This window comes from Agelaius phoeniceus, chromosome 4 (genome assembly GCF_051311805.1).
Source record: "Agelaius phoeniceus isolate bAgePho1 chromosome 4, bAgePho1.hap1, whole genome shotgun sequence".
Classification (NCBI taxonomy): Eukaryota; Metazoa; Chordata; class Aves; order Passeriformes; family Icteridae; genus Agelaius; species Agelaius phoeniceus.
In genome coordinates this window covers 5,689,064-5,703,420 of record NC_135268.1, presented here as the reverse complement: position 1 = coordinate 5,703,420, position 14,357 = coordinate 5,689,064, and the positions used below count along the sequence as shown (strand labels likewise).

Here is a 14,357-nt window from a genome sequence, read left to right as displayed (position 1 = left end):
ACAGTCAACATTTGACCTTTGATTTAAAAGAAAAATTGGCAGTATCACATCACAACTAATTCTGAAGTTAGGCTTTCATTAGAATGCAGTTCGCTCAAAAGCCAGTTATGTGGTTGCTCATTACAGTTCTGAAATTTGAATGTTCAAACAAGCGTCCAAGTTTTAATTTTTTTTAATAAAATTTGCTTTCACTTCTTATCAATGAAGAGCTCTAAACTGTAGGTTCTGTGGAAGTTAAAGGTAAAAGAAATGTTAATTACATTCCTGAAGTACGTCACGAGAAAGGAGAAATAATATCTATGACAAAATTTCATAATTATTTGTGTTTACAGCTATTCAATGCCAGTTTACTGTGTCTCTTCTCTCTTTTAGCTGGTGATGGTTGATGCCAAATTAAAATTTTATTTCCTTCAAGAGTGGATTTATGAACTGAGAGTAAAATAAGCAATTCAGTCATTCCATCTTATTCCATCTCTAGTCACAGACACTGATATATGCTCACCTTCCTCTCAGATCAGCCTGAAGTCCTTGCCCCCCTAAAAACAGTTTTTTATTCCCAAAGTCAATGGCAGCAGCTCTGTCTGACCCTAGAAAGTGCTGCAGTGTTTCTCCAGGAAGTCTGGAATATTTTCACCAGTAGCTTCTATAACATGAAGATGTAGTCTGCATGGATTATATAGCATATGGTGCAGACAATTCTAATCCTTTGGGATGTTTTCCATAGTTTTACATGATTTATGGAAATAGACTACTAAGTCAGGAATGCAAAAGTAGATTAAAAAAAAAAAAACAACTTGTGTGTTAGAGAATTGAGGTTTAAATTAGCTTTGTACAGCCTGGATAAAACACACAAAAAAACTTGGCACAGCTATGGCATGGATCTGCATTTCAGAATCTTAAAGCTCTTACACAGAGATAACTTGCCAAAATTTGGTCCAAGATATATTGCACAATAAAGAATAAAAGCTGTATCTTTAGAATCAAATTGTTGCCTGTAAAATGCAGACCTCTGAATTTGATCAGAATCTGAACCTGGCTGTTAAAATGCATTGTTAATACTTAAGGTGCTCTGATTTTTATGACCATTTTTCTTATTTTTCCCTTCCTGTGCTGCCTTTTGAGTTTTTATTTATTTAAGGTCAAAGTTTTGGGCCCACACTGAAGACCATGTGTTTAGGAATAATGTTTTTATTGTAGTTTTTGCATCTTACAAAAACTGTAACCTTAAATTAACTAATCCAATTAATTGGGCTGAAATGAAGTATTTCTGTAGAATTGCTCGGATTGTATATTTTGCTTAAGATTTTCATGTAGGTACAGTACTCTTGACTTGTATGCCCTTAATTCAAAATCAGTATTTCTACAAGAAATACTTGGTTGAAGTTATTTGTTAAAAGTATGAAATATTTTCCAGCTTGTTTGTGACTACAGGTGCTGCAGTTTGCATGAGCTAATCTAATACATGTTTGCTCACTTTTGCTTTTATGACGAGTCAGTCATCGGTTTTTAAATTTAGCCTAATATGCAGCCTGAATAATTGGGTTACAGCCCAGGTGAAGGCTCTCTGTGTCTTTCTGTTCCCAAGTCAGAGCAATTGAGGGTTGCTTTTTTCAACAGACTTTTCTACTGAGGATGAAAAGCCACTAGTCATTAACATGATTCACTAACTATTCCTGGGGATTTTTTCCCCTCTTCTCCTTCAGATTACAGAGCACATCAGCTGAATTCTTCAAAAGTGTACAATGATTGTTTTAATTCCTGATCCTGTTGATTTAAAGTGAAATGTAATTCTGCAAAAGACTTCTCTGTTACGTATCTGTGACTGATTATCCCTAAGTTATTGAATCACTTGAAGTTTTTGATTTCCTAGTCCTTTAATCAATGCATACACCTTCCTTATAATCTGTGTGGTAATTTCTGCAGGACTTTTGGAATTTGGTATTCCTCTCTCTCTGTGCCACACAGGGAGAAGAAGGGGGAAACCTCTTCTGCCCTGTGAGAACAGTATTGTGGAATTTTTCTGCTCTTCACAGCTATTGTGACAAAGTTTTAATTGAGCCATTTTTTCACCCTCTCTTATAACTGTTTTTCTTTTTCTATACAGACAAGCCAAAATAGATGGGCAGGCAGCAAATGCTAAGCTTGAAGAAATGGTGGCATTAAAAGAGAAGCTTCAGAGCCAATTGGAGAGAAAGGTATTCTGAGAAAGGAATCATTTCTGTTGCAACTGAGTGGGCAGTCATTTTCTGAATGCTGACATTAAATGAACTGCAAGTTGTTATCTAGCTTGTTTTATGTGACTATATCTTTACTTTGTTCAGCTCAGATCAGGTCTGGATAATACTTTCATTCTTTCCAGGAAGAAGACAGGATGTCTGCCCAGGAGAGAGAAACAGCATCTGACAAACGCTTGCAGCAAATGCAGTCCAACATAAAACAGTTGGAAATAAGGTAAAGAGAGCTCACTGTGTGTTGCTAACAGGACACAGGCAAAAACTTACACCCTACAAAAATAGAGGGGTTGTCTGCCCTTGCATGTTTTGTGGCAAACATGTTAGGAAGTAACAAAGATGTTTCTGATGATCCCTCTGAGGCTCTCTTGTCCTTTCTCATGCCTGCCAATGCTGACAATCATAATTAAACAATGAGAATTCCTGAGCTGTTGTGAAATTACCAGTGACTTTCTTTGTCTAAAACTGTAGCTGCAACTTCATTGCCCACATCCAATTATTCAGTTTCCTCCACAGAGAAAAACTTTTATTTCTTCTGGGGCTGTTCTGTTCTGGTTTAATATAGAACATTTTCAGTGATCTATCCCAGGATATCACTGGGATTCTTCAAAGGATCTTCTGAGATTAGATAGCTGAGTTAACTCCTGTAATTCTGTTTCTTTCTAGGACTTGATTGATCATCAAACTCAAAACACTCTGTCCAAAAACAAGCAGAAAACAATGCATTTTGGGCAATTTATGAATAGATACTTACTAATAGCTCAGTTTGAATGGGTCAGTGTCCTGATTGACCATCACATTGTCAAATTTCTGCTGTCTTGTAGATTGTGTGTGGCTGTTCAAGATGCTGAGCAGCTGAGAACAGAAAAAGTAGCCCTGGAGGAACAGATCAGAGAGCTTCAGGCCAAGTCTGCCAGTCTAGAAAGTGAGACATATGATGCTGTTGCCAAAGTCCAAGATTGCATACAGCTCTTGGAAGAAGCTAACCTGCAAAAGAGTCAGGTAAGTCATTGGATGGAGGTGTTTCCTAGAAATTAGGATATTTAGGATACACAAGCCAGCTTCTTTTGTGTCTGTTGTGCTAAAATTAGTCATGCACAGAGAGCAAACTGGGATGTGACCACTCATCATTCAGAGTTATATATAAATATGTATAAATATAATATATTTATATATAAAATATATATAAATATAAATATATATATATATATATATATATATATATATATAATAACTATATATAAATAAATATATACTTATATTTTATATTAATATAAACGTCAAAGGGTCATCTAAGTGATAACACTGTACCTAAACATGAATCTTCTCAAGTTTTTGGCAAGAGTTCAGAGTTTCTTACCAAATACTGGTGTCAGGAAAAAAAAGGAAGGTTCTGTTATGAATTTATAACTGTTAAAGACAAGACATAGGAAGCAAGGAAAGTGCAGAGTCATCAACAGAGAAACCTGTGGAGGGCCTTAAAAGAAACTTTTGTATACAATGTATGATTGAACTATCATAGAAAAACATTTATGCCAAAAATACTGATATGAAAACAAGGCTCAAGGAGCCAAAACAAAGTAGTCAATTCCTAATTTACTCCTCTGGCTTAAACATCCTGAATTTTTCAAACTGGGAAGAAAATTCACTGAACATAAGAAAAAAAATCATGTTCAGTTAATGAACAGAATAAAAATCATGTACATTAATATATATATCTGTTAACAGTTTGTGTTTCAAATTGTTTTCTCCTTGCTCTGCAGGAGACTGAGGTGGAAATTTTGCTCTGGGTTCCTGTGCTTTCTTCTGTATAATTCCATGCTCAGCCAAAATCTCCAAGTCCCAATAGAAAAAGGCATCTTCGGACTCTAACTCTTTGTGTGGTTCTGATTCCCAAGAATATGCATTTAATGCCACGTGTTGTCAGTGTTACTGAGTTTCAGTGTAAAAAGTAAAAGGGAAAAGAAGGTGTTTTTTGAGCAATGTGTGTTTTTCTCTTGGTGCTCTTAGTATCACACTGAAATATCAGTGATATTTCATTTTGTTATTTTTCTTTTAGGCACTCTTTGGGGAGAAACAAAAGGAGGAAGAGATCAAAAAACTGCAGGATGAAATGTCTCAACTTGCAGAAAATACTGCTGCAAGAATTAGAAAGGAAGTAAGTTATGATGTTCAGAAAGATGGCAAGATTTTTTTGGTTTTCCTCAGAGTGAAAAGCAACTGCTGGTGCATGGTCATCACAAGCAGTTTTCTCACAAGAGTTTGGATAATATAAGTGGCAAGGCAGCATGCTGATAACACCATCCTCTTCAGCATTTATTGTCTAGACACGTGTTCTCAACAAGAAGCAGAAGGGTTGGTGTCTCTGCAGACACTGGCATGGAGAAGGCTGCACTGGGAAGATGTGAATGGCACTTGTGGTGTCTTCATTTGTGATTTTTTTTGTCCCCTAAACACCCTCAGTTCAAGTAGTGTGGATTGATAATAATCATCCTTCTAACATTTATGTCATAAGAGCTGTCAGTTAATGCAGTCCCAGCTATTTCCATGCTTTATATTCATGCACCACCTATATACTACATAATATATATATATGATGTGTGTGTATATATATATATATTTATATATACATATATATATTATGTAGTATATACATATATGCACATAATATATATATACATAATATATATATATATATATATATATATATATATTTCCATCTTGCTTTTTGATATATATATATATATATATCAAAAAGCAAGATGGAAAAGAAGTTAATGGGACTAATTTGGGAGTTTTGTTTTGATCACAGGTAGACACTGCAAAGAAGCAATGTAACATGCAGGTTTCTCGGCTGACAGAAGAAGTTTCAGCTCTTCAGATGGTATGGAGTTGAGTGATAAAAATATTTTCAGTAGCAAAACATTCTAAGACTTTAACTAAGACTTTTGCTGATCAAATGTTTCCACTAGAATTTAGTATTTTAGGTCAATCAGTGTGTGATTAATGAGTAATTGTGTAGGATAGTCCTCTGTTGCTGTACAGCACATTCCATCCTGCATGTCTCCAGAGATGAATTCACTGGCATTTTGACACTGACATCTCTGTGCTCTAGAAAATATTTCCCATGTGATGGCACTTCCTAAGTATCCCTGTTTCTTTCAGAGATACACTAAACTCAGCCCCCCATGCTCGTCTGTAGTTGTGTGTGCACAAAGGAAAGCTGATATGAAAGCTGAGAAAATATCCTAAGAGAGTCTAGGATCACAGACATCCTATTTCTGAATGAACCAGGAACTTGTAATAAATTATGCAGGTTGACCAGAAGAATTCAGTGCTTATGCACCTATTTATGCATTAAATTTATTTTTTAAAGGTCTCACTTGATGTGTCTTGTTCTGTGTGTTGAGTGATTCTATAGAGAAAATAATGAGCAGGTAAACAAAATCAAATGCATCCATGGCAGCAGCAAGAACTGCATTTACATTGGGTGATGTTTGGCTTCAGCACTTCTTGAGTTTTTATTTTGATTTATTAAATCTTATTTAAAAATTACTTTTATGAAAAGGAATGTGCAGAAAAACAAAGTCAAATTGAACGAGCCATTAGAGAAAAGAGAGCAGTGGAAGAAGAACTTGAAAAGGTAAGGCAGTTGTATTTTTACATCACATTTAAGATCTCTTTACAGAAGGAAAAATACATAGATTTTTTTTTCCATTTTTCATGTATTTCTCCCTTAATTTCTTATTTTATTTTTGAGTAGATTTTCTTAATTGTAAATTTTCATATATTTACTTTAAGGTTGTTTGCATTCTTTTTTTTTTTTTAATCCAGAGGGTCTTTTAAAGCTGCAACACCAAACTGAAAGAAAAAGTTCCTTGAAAAGTGTAAAAAGTGAAAGAGAGGTATTTAGCATAACCAAAAGAATGCTGGTACATATTCCAGTTAAGATCAATAGACAGAAAACAAAATAAATGTCTGATCAGATCATTGGAAACTTTCCTCTTTTTCAAGTGGCAGCAACAATGTTAGAAATACAGTTTAATTTTAAATCATGGGAAAATAGGATGCAATGAGGAGTAAACTGACATGCAAGTTGACTCTTTAGATTTACAGGGAGCACAGAGAGCATGAATCTGACAGCAGGAAGCTGGAGCAGCTGCATCAGAAGTATTTATTTGCAGAAGCTGCCAAGGATGACCTGCAGCGGAGTCTGCAGGTGACACAAAATAAACTGAAACAGCTGGAAATGAAGTAAGTGATGGTACAGGTGCTTACAGATGTGAGAAGGCAGCGGAAATTACTTGGACTGTTTAAACTTTTCAGTGTGTGTTGTTAGGGCTTTGTCAAATCTTTTCATGCAGTAGCAGACCTAGTATTAAGATACCATAATTGTGTAACTAAGATTGATTTTATCAATTCCATCATCATGACAAAGTTCTTTGCTGATTTGTGGATAGCTCCCAGTCTGTTTCTTTCATTCTCTGCTTCAGGAGTTGTTCAGTTCTTCAGTTGCAGCCCGACTTTCCTTCTCTTTTAGCTCTGAGGAAGAGAAATCCCGTTGCCAGGAAGTTATCTGTAAATTGCAAAGCACTCTGGATTCAGAAAGAGAAAAGAGTTCCTTTGTCAGTGAACAAAGACTGAAACTTCAGCAGGAGAATGAACAATTGCAAAATGAAATGGAGGGTTTGAGAAAACTGGCAATGGAGGCTCAAAAAAAAGCTAAAATAAAGGTATGTTTTTTTGTTTTTTTCTTTGAAATGTGAGGCTGATATTTGCTTAGTAAGGCAGCAGTTCTAAGAAAAAAACATAAAATGTTTAAACTAAGATCGAGAGTTTCAGTGATGCTTCCTGGTTGCTGCTTAAAAGTAGTTTTATTGTCACATTATGTGTCCTCAGAATCCATGGGGGAACTCAATCTCTGCTAATTAAATTGTATTTTAATGTGTATTAAATTCTCCTTGATCAGAAGACCCCAAATGTTCTTTGCTTTAAATGAGCAATGAATAGATTAAATAATGCCATTCCCAATCTTTGTTTATTTATTGTCTCTAATGTGTCAGAAATCTTTGTCTGTCTGACTTTTTGCCCACAGTGTTCCTCTGCTTGTGTGTCCACCATGTTGACAGGGCAATGTGTAACTAATAAATAATTTAACAGTGTGGCTGTCAAGCACTGTTTCTTATTTTCTGGGCAGAGGAACTTGTTCTCTATGCTTAGCTGCAAAAAAAAAAGAGTGTTAACTGCAAGCTGCTTTGTTCTTTTTGAATATTCTCCATTAAATGCTGAGCAGGCTGCAGGTGGGATAAGGAATCAGTAGTAACCTCAACTGATTCAGGGTGCCTGTGGCTCCTGGAGGGAGGAACTGCTTTCATCCTTGATGTGCTTTCTGGAAGCTGGTCCTTTCCCCTCTGCAGTGTAAAGATACCAGAGAAAGGGATCTGAGGATCTGGAGCAATGAAAACAACCTCAGTAAGCAGTTTTGCAAGGTGGGAGTGGGGACCAGCTCGAATCTGGCTTCCACTTTGCACTGCAAGATAAAGCAAGCTGTGAAATTGAACAGGGACTCTTGTACAAGCCCAGAACCCTTGGCTTAAACAAAGGACAGAGAGGTGGTGGATATGAAGCACAGAAAGCATATCCTAAATCTTTGTCTGTCTCAGTTTTAATCAGGCAGGCTTCCATTACAGTCACAGATAAGATTCACTGCTTGATTTCATTTCCCTCTGATGTACAAAGGGTTGCAGATGCAGTTATGAAACTCCTAACACATTTAGCAACTTGAAAAAGAACCAACTTGTTTCTGTGGAGGAAACACAAGGGAGAAGAATAAAGATTACTTAGAAAAATAAGCATACACAGCTCATTATCCTTTATTGTCAGTTGTCCTATTTGCTTAAATTGGCTTTGGGAACACGTATCTCTGAGTATATAATTAGAAGTTTAATTATTGTATCTTACACAGTTTCAACAAATGTTTATAAATTTAACTCAGGCATTGTAAAACAAATATTTTAAAAAAAAAGGTAAAGAGTGAAAGATTTGATAGTGCTGGATTTGTGGGGTTTTGTTTAGATAAGCACAATGGAGCATGAGCACGCAGTGAAAGAACATGGGTATGAAGCTCGGCTCAGGGAGATGGAGGACACCAGCCACAAGTCCACCACTGAGCTCAGACGTCTCTTGGTAGCTCAGCAGAAGGCAACAAACAGGTGGAAAGAAGAAACAAAAAACCTCACTGAAACTGCAGAAGCCAGGATCAGTAAGCTGAAGTAAGTGCAGTTTTGTTCTCCTTCTGCTTCAGATACTGTTTGGGGGATGGCAGTAGGTGAAAAACTTGTGAAAAACCATAAAGAGCAAAGGATCCAGACTCAAAGGTGTGCTTGCAGCAAAACAAAGAGGGATCTAAACAGAACCTGTGATGCTCTCTGAAGTTAGCACTGAAGTAAAACTTCCATTGTTTCATTATCTTGTTGATAATGTGTAAGGTTTTCTAACGACAAAAAGCAAATGGAATATATTACTTTTCATTTTTCTCTTTCAAGATACAGCACATTCAATTTAGACAGTTTTAGCTTTGGATTATGAGATCTTCTGTACCTCTTCAGAAAAGCCATAACATCAGTTGTGGAGTGAATCTCCAGACTTGTAAAATAAACTGGACAAAAACCTCTTGGAACGTACATCTAATGTGCTCTTCTGAGCAGTTGCTGTTATAAATGAAGATAAAAATGGGTTGTGTGATTCTCCTAAGGAAAAAAATATGGTATCAGCTTTGTGCATTTGTATAACTTATACATAATATAATTTGCATAACTTTTCTCTTAATTCATCCACATTTCTAAGCTGATGCTTGTATTTTGCAGTGTAGAATACAAGAATATTTTCAGTTTTGCAAGTGTCCCCTATGCTTCATTTCATTTCTCTGCTCAGGAAATCTGTCGGTTAGCTCAAGCAGGCTATTAATTAGAGATTTAATTAGCCTGGTATTTTTATAGAACTGCAGAGAAGTTTATGTCCTCAAGATCTCCTCTTCTTCAAAACTGGTTAAAAATTGGAGGAGGTTGACCCACTGGTCCATAATAACTGCTAAAATAGGAAGCCTTCATAAGTCTAATTTCTCTAAAATTAAAGTGGTTAGGAAAGAATATAACATTGCATTACCTTTCAGTGGGTTTGAGAACAAAAATTCAGGTTATGTAGCTCTGTTAACTTGATAAATTGGAAGCAGCCCTTTAATCACTTGGAGTGATGCACTTGTGGTTCTTTGCTGAGTGTGATTTTAGAAGTTGCTTTGCTATCATGTTAACATGGAAGCAAAGCTTTTCCTTATTAAAATTGGGAACCTGTGAATTCTTCCTTTCCCTTCCTTTGGGGTAGTCTTGGGGTTTTTTCATGTTTTATTATTAATGTAATGCTTTACATGTTCTCAGCTTCAATCATATTTCCAGTATCCCACACAATTTCTGTAGTTACAGTTTCTGAAGCATAGCTTGGCTGCCAGAATTCCAGTGGTGTGAGTGGAATTAGAACCCAGCTCTAAACACAAGCCAGGAAAATCTACTTTGCCACTACTGTTTAACCTGGATATCCACCTTTTGCAGTGAAATACATGCTCATCTTTTCCTTCCCTTAGCAAACATTTACAGGGGGCTTTTTACCTTATCTGTTCAAGTACAGGCTGGCTTTATTTTCCCCTAAAACATCCTGCATGTTGCAAAGGTTATTCTTAAACAGTTCTTTAGGAAAGGGAAAAGCCTCTTTCAGAAGACAAGAGTATTGAGCCTGTTTGTGAGACACTGGGAGCTGATTCACTGACAGTTTTAGTGGTGTAACTTCACTGTATGTAATTAGCTGGCTCTTACTGATACTTTTTTAGCTTCTTTTGTAAATGCAGTAACTGGAGAAGAAAATTATTTTGCAATCTTTCATGCTAAGGTAAATTTCTGCTCTTAAACTTGTAGCTTATTTTCTGTGAATCAAAATACAAAAATTCACAGCTGAGCATCTAGATCCTGGATGTGGTTCAGCAAGTTCCACTTAAAAGGAGAAAATTGCAGACTTCCAAAATAATTAAAGTTATCTGGGATATAGCTGTTTTCCCTCTAAAAGCTTTAGTGTTCAGTGTTAAAATGTTGTTACAGCAGACCAAAAGATTTAGACCTTATTTATCTGCAGCAAAATGCTGACATAGAAAATACAACGAAGTCTGCTTTGTGAACCTGGATGAAAAGTGGGTAATAAATCTTGAAAATGTCCCTATTTATGTGACTTCAGTAGGTATTTTGGTGCAAGTCTAAAAGCTAAGTCAGTTACTTTATGATATGGTTTTGTGTGTTATGCCTTTTCATACTGGGTAAGCTAGAAATAGAAGTCTTTATCAGGCATTTGCTCTACCTGGCGAGGAAGCTGGCAGCAGAAACAGGAAGGCTGTCATTTAGACTGACATCAGGAATTGGGGGTTAAATCTGTGCACTGATGCTCTGATATCATGGTGACAAGTAGTCTGACTGACCCTTATCAGTATTACCTGGAAATTTTAAAGCCAGCTTATTTTTTCACCCTATATGCATTGCCAGACACTCAGCAATGTAGTGCAGAATGCAGTTGGTATGAAAATCAGCTCCAGAATTTACATTGTAGTAGTTACTCAGCACAAAAGTCCTTGCTTCAACTATAAATGTATAATTATATTTCTTTTCATCTATCACAATAACATTTTGACTGCAGGTACAGAACAGCAAGTAGCTTCTTACTGTGTTGGGAACTAAAATCAAGTTGCTGATTATTTAAAAAGCAGAATAATTTTGCAGTCAATGCATTTATCAGGGAAATTTCATTAAGAACACAAAATAAGACTGATACTGGTAATGGATTAATTAATCTATTGTTAATTAAATGCTGTGTTTGAAAGGTCTCTTGAGGCTAATGCAGGAAATGTTCTCACCAAGCCTCGTGGTGGGGTCCAAGGGAACAGAGGATCCATGTAAATACGTGAGCAAATGCAGAGGATGTGTTAGTGACATGTAGCAGAATTCAATTTTTTAACAAAAATACAGTTTTTAACAAGAATCATTATTCTTGCAGCATGCTAATGTGTTTTATAGCTGAGTGGTTTTGTGGGAAGTTAAAAACTTCCTAACCAAGTCCTGTCCATGTGTGTGGGGGAAGCATTTTGGATTGCATTGCACCAGGAGGCTGCTGTTAGTGCAGCTCCCATAAACACTGACTCAGTGTCCCATTTGTTAGTGTAGGTGTTTCCTATTCCTTTGCCTGAAAGTCAGGGTGCTTTTCCAGTTCTGTCCTCATTGCTTTCATTTCCCATGTGAAGGTGTCTGAAGCATTCTGGCTTCTTTATTAAAGTGACCAGCAGCAGCTGCTAACTTTTCCACATTCTGTGCTGCACATTTGTCATGTTCTAAGGCTGCAGGGTTTTGTTGCTGAGGTGTAATCCATATGCACAAAGGAAGCATGAAATAATTTTAAATAATTCTAAGGAATGAAGCAGCACCAGTGAATGTTAAGGGGGTTTTAATCTGAAAAAAAATTAAGAAGTAGAAGTAAATTTTGCAAACTGTAATGGTAGAGCATATAATGTAAAAAACCTAAGAATCTAGTAGATCAGTGAAAAACCTGTAGATAGAAGTGTTGATAAGTAAATTGATACTTCCAAGCTTCATTGAAAATTATTCTGTGCTTTTCTGGACCTTTGGGTCTCATTCAGGTTAAACATGTAACTGGTGCTGATAAAACTGAACTTGGAATTCAGAACCAGGGCTGAAACTGGAGGCAGTGCACTGAATACTTGTAGACTAGATTACATTTACATTTTCTTCATACAAATGTATTACAGTCTTCATTTATGAGAAAAGCTTTCTTCCCTCTGAGCATCTTAACAGGCTGCATGCATCTTAAGGAGAATTTCTGGGTAACAGCCCTCATCTTCACCTTGCAGAAGGGCAAGGAGCCACTTGTGCTTCACTTTCATTGGCCCAGTCAACCCTGAAGGTATCTAAGGAGGTCAGTGCTCCTTGTGCCACAGGTCATTATTCCAGAGACAAACCTTGCTCTTGGCAGCATGGCCAGCAACTCACTGCCAAGTTTATTCCCTTTATTCCCACAGTGTCTACTCTGGCAGAGTCAGAAACCAAACTGCTCTGACCCCTGATTGCATCCATGGTAAATGTACTTTGAGTTCTAATGCTATGTACTGAAGTCAACTTAGACAGCAAATGCTTGCAATTATAAAATAGTAGTTAATGAGTATAAAGTGAGTGATCATTGTAAAAAGTTGTAAAAAAAAAAAAGGTCATCTTTCATATTCTTTATAGGGGTTTAATTGGAAAACAGAAGTATAGAAATTTTATAAAGCTGTCAAACTTCTTTCATAACATGAAAAGAGCTTTTAAGTCTTGGTGAATAATTTAAGTATTTTATGTTCATGAGTTTAACTGATTCTTGAATTACTAATTTATTCTTTCCCCCTCCTCCTCTATATGTGGAATTTTGTCCAAGTAATCTAAATAACCAAATCAGACTTAGTGTTGAAAAAGCCATTTTGATCTCCAGTGTCACTTCTCCACAAATGGGTGTAAAATTTGATAAGAACTAGAAGCAATCCATATTGCTGTTGTTGCTGATCTACAGGCTACAGAGCTTCCAATTGTAAAGCTTTAGGCTCTCAGTTTGAATGTCCCAAAAATTTAAGGCGATCTGCCTTTGACAGCCATGGTAAAAAAAATCAACACCAAGTGCTTTTTACTTTTCTTGTCTTCATTTGAAATAATTTACTTTTGAAAGAAGTAATGAAAGCACACACAAGTTTTTAAAGGCTCTTGCTTTGACTGAAGCACTATAATCCAGAAGAATGGTTCCTCTGGCCACATCTGGCCACATCTGGATGAGACTGCTCTTGTTACTCTACAGCATCCCTGTAAAGCTCTGTAGCTCTTCAGACTTCAGCTGAGAAGAATAAATGACAGCCCATAGGAAGTGGAATCAGCAATACCAAAGGGATGTTTAGGAAATTTGTACATTGGAAGGAAATAAACTTCAGTAACAGCAGAACAGAGGGTAGAGTGGGAAGGGTTGAAAGAGACAGTTCTGACAGCAGAATTCAGGCAAAACCAGGGTAATTCAGTCTGCCAGCATCTGCTCAAAAAAAATGAAGTGACAGACTACGCAAGTTTTAAAAATAAGGGCAGATGATTGATTTGTTCTGTAAAGCCCACCTTTACAGGTCTGTAGATAAATGCACAAATACAAAAGATGGTTAATCAGATCTGCCATCTCATTGGCATATATTTTTTGCAGTATGAGTATTTTTGGTAGCTTTTTATGTCCTTCCCCTGAGAATGAAAAGTTGGGGTAAATTGAGAATTTTGCAGGTAAGCAGATAAACCCTTGCCAGACTCTGCACCAGTGGCCAACACCAAGAGCTTATTTTTGTTGAACATGATTCTGGTTGGAGCAATTATAAGATTCACATGGATAAACAAAGTTTTCTATTGAATCAAATGACTGAATCACCCCAGAATGCCCTTCAGGTGGACTAGATCTGGACAACTGCAGACAGGGAGAAAGGTCAATCCTCTAACTTGAAAACCTGACAGGAAAATGACAGTTCTCTCGACTTTGCCATGGATATTGCTTTGGCCTGTCAGACACATGGATGATTGCTCAGTTTAGCTTGAATAGGGGTAGAAATAGGTGTACACAGGTCTGTTCTTCTACAAAACAGTGCATGAAACAATTTATAAAAATTGGCTTAAACTATAAAGGGGGTAGGTTTGCTTCCATGAAACATTGTGTTTGAGGAGCTTTAAAATCTGAACTCTAATTACAGAAGTAATAAAATGCAGTAACAATATACAGTGTGAACAAACAAATTAATAATCCTGTTCATCTGCCAGTATTGTGCAAGATATAACCTTTGAGGGGGGAGGAATAAAAAACAGTTGTAGCATTAAACCCATTAATTTGAGTAACTATACAGAATGGCTTAATTTCCTTAATAGTCACTTGCATGATAATTGTCAGTACTTAAGAAAAGGGAATCCTTGCCATATTGTTTTTATATTTAAAGACTTTGCTTAGCTTAAGCCATCTGACTGCAGCTATTTTGGG

The 14,357-nt window shown here is 36.5% G+C and overlaps 1 protein-coding gene across 4 annotated transcripts in view; it reads left to right on the top strand.

Moving 5' to 3' along the window:
• Positions 1–14,357, top strand: part of SCLT1 (sodium channel and clathrin linker 1) — a 31,472-nt gene that overhangs the window by 10,782 nt on the left and 6,333 nt on the right. For all 4 annotated transcript variants that reach the window (XM_077176762.1, XM_054632732.2, XM_077176761.1 and 1 more), the window contains 9 exons: positions 2,105–2,195; positions 2,360–2,451; positions 3,056–3,233; positions 4,291–4,389; positions 5,044–5,115; positions 5,800–5,874; positions 6,340–6,485; positions 6,772–6,964; positions 8,307–8,503. In XM_077176762.1, coding sequence (XP_077032877.1) covers positions 2,105–2,195; positions 2,360–2,451; positions 3,056–3,233; positions 4,291–4,389; positions 5,044–5,115; positions 5,800–5,874; positions 6,340–6,485; positions 6,772–6,964; positions 8,307–8,503 — 1,143 coding nt within the window. The remainder of the gene's footprint in view (positions 1–2,104; positions 2,196–2,359; positions 2,452–3,055; positions 3,234–4,290; positions 4,390–5,043; positions 5,116–5,799; positions 5,875–6,339; positions 6,486–6,771; positions 6,965–8,306; positions 8,504–14,357) is intronic.